This window comes from Desarmillaria tabescens (genome assembly GCF_030435595.1).
Source record: "Desarmillaria tabescens strain CCBAS 213 chromosome Unknown EV420scaffold_88, whole genome shotgun sequence".
NCBI classification, from domain to species: Eukaryota; Fungi; Basidiomycota; class Agaricomycetes; order Agaricales; family Physalacriaceae; genus Desarmillaria; species Desarmillaria tabescens.
Genome location: NW_026848387.1, coordinates 64,364 through 66,935, shown reverse-complemented (window position 1 = coordinate 66,935; position 2,572 = coordinate 64,364). Strand labels below are relative to the sequence as shown.

Below are 2,572 nucleotides of genomic sequence, written 5' to 3'. Positions count from 1 at the left end.
GATGATGACATTATCATGATTCAAGAACCATACATCAGCAAGCAAGGCAAGTCAAGAGCAACACAAGGATGGATAATGATATACCCAACACATCACAAACAAGACCCTCACCTGATAAAAACTGTAACTCTTGTCAACCAATCTCTCTCTACTAATGCTTGGTCTAGCATTGCCTTGGACACTCAAGACATAGTCACAATGAGCCTACATGCTCCAACAGAGACAATCATTATTGTCAATCTCTATAGTGATGGGAACTCAATAGCAGCATGGAAGATCATTGATGACATGCTAAGGGAGTATTCAGCCAAATGACAAGATGAGTGAGGCCTACCATCTGTATGAGAGATTGGAATGTGCACCACCCACTATGGGATAAACCCTGTAACTCACACCTTTTCACAGACCAAGCCTGGACACCTACTGCAGATTATAGAATGGCATCATCTCAAGATGCCACTACCTGCACTTGTACCAACACTGTGAGCATTCTCCACAGACAACTATACCTGTGTCAATAATGTCTTCTGCTCAGATAAACTGCTGCCAGCATTCATCCAATGCACCATTGACCATGCTGCTCAACCACCATGAACAGACTACTTCTCTATCATATCCACCATCGACATATCCTCTCCACACAGCAGCTGTGAACCATGATGCAACTACTGAAAGGTAGACTGGAACAAGTTCTACAGCAAGCTTGAATCCAAGCTCAATGATCTACCACTGCTATCAATGATAACAACCAAAAACCAAATGCACACAGCGCTTGAAGATCTTGACCATATCATACAAAAAACCATAGAGCTATATGTCTCATGGACCAAACTAAGCTCATACATCAAGCAATGGTGGACAGGTGAGCTTACAGATCTATGCAAATGACTACACAATATGCAGAAAAAGGCATACAGATTCAGGATGTTTGGAGACCATCTCATACATGAGGAAAGGAACAAGCTATGCAACAAATATGCTATAGCCATAGACATGGCAAAAATGACATACTGGATGGAATGGTTGGAAGCAGCAGGAAGCAGCAGCATATGGAAAATATGCAGTTTCATATCACAACCATCCTCAGATGGAGGATGAGCCAGAGTCCCTGACCTTGTAGTCAAGTGAACTGGGCACCCAGCATGCAGGATCAAGGACAACTCAGAGAAAGGTGATGTATTCAGAACAGCCTTCTTTCCACCCAAACCAACTATATCAGCTGTACCATGGAACATCCAATACTTACCACCAGCTGGGGAATTCTGCCTCATTACTAACAAGCAAGTAGAATAAGCCTTCAAATGAATGAAACCCCTCAAGGCCACCAAACCAGGCACCATCCCAAACAGCATACTACTTCACTGTGCTGACCTCCTTGCACCACATATAGGATCTATTTATCAGGCAATGTTTACACAGGAGGAATATCCAGATAGATTAAGTGCAATAAACACTATCATACTATGCAAACCAGGAAAATTGAACTATGAGAACCCCAACTCATATTGTTTGATTATCCTATCTGATGGCTGAGGGTGGGGACTACATACTACCCTTAACCAAGATCTGGTAGCATGGTGTGAGTACATAGGTATAATCCCAGACTGGCACTTTGGCAGGCATCCTGGAAGATGTATGATAGATTCCATCCACTATCCACCTCATAGTATCATCCATCAAGAATGCATAAAGGTAACATAGTATCCATTCTATTTCTTGATGTCAAAGGTGCATTCCTCAGCATCAATATGGACATGCTCATCCATGAAATGCTGATGATGGGTATACTAGCCCAGTATACAGACTGGTTATACCAGAGGCTTGGAGAGCATAAGACCATCCTCACATTCAATAACTTCAAGTCTATCATATTTGCAGTCACTAATGGGCTCGACCAAAGAGACCCACTCTCACAGATACTATATGTTATATACAACTTCAGCACACTATGATGGCTCCAAAACAGCAAAGAGGAATTCCTCTTCATTGATGACAAGACACTCCTTGTATAGGGCAAAACCTTTATGGACATTCACCAGAAAATCAAGGACATCATAGAGCGACCAGAAGGCATACTCAAATGGGCATCAGATCACAACTGCAAATATGGGATAGAAAAGTTCCAACTCATTAACTTTACAACAAAGACATGGGAGACAGCCCTCTGACCAAACTTCTCAGCATGGCAACACAAACTGGCCATGGGCACAGCAATTCAGATTGGCCAACATGTCATCCATCCAAAACCCATTGCAAAGTTCCTAGGTGTCCACATTGATGCTGGCTATGATGGAAAGAGCAAGATACAGCAGCAATAAAGAAGGGCAATGACTGGATAGTCCAATTTTGATGCCTCACCTGCATGGGATCAGGAGTCTCAAGAGAGTGTATGTGATTCACATATATCTCTATTGCCATCCCAAGAATCCTATATGCTGCTGAAGTCTTTTTGAATTCACAGAGATGAACAAGAAAGAAGTGAAAGGATGGAAAGAGCAGTATACTGTACTATTACAACCGAATTTTCACAGGGTGTTACATGTTATGTACATCTTCACAAAGTTACATCTTC

General features: G+C 42.1%; 1 protein-coding gene across 1 annotated transcript; it reads left to right on the top strand.

Moving 5' to 3' along the window:
* Positions 1 to 246, top strand: EV420DRAFT_1243286 (uncharacterized protein; the record flags this gene model as incomplete). The annotated part of the gene is made up of 1 exon (XM_060466658.1): positions 1 to 246. A coding segment is annotated over one exon (246 nt), but the record flags the coding sequence as incomplete, so codon positions are not given.
* Between the last annotated feature and the right edge of the window lie 2,326 nt (positions 247 to 2,572).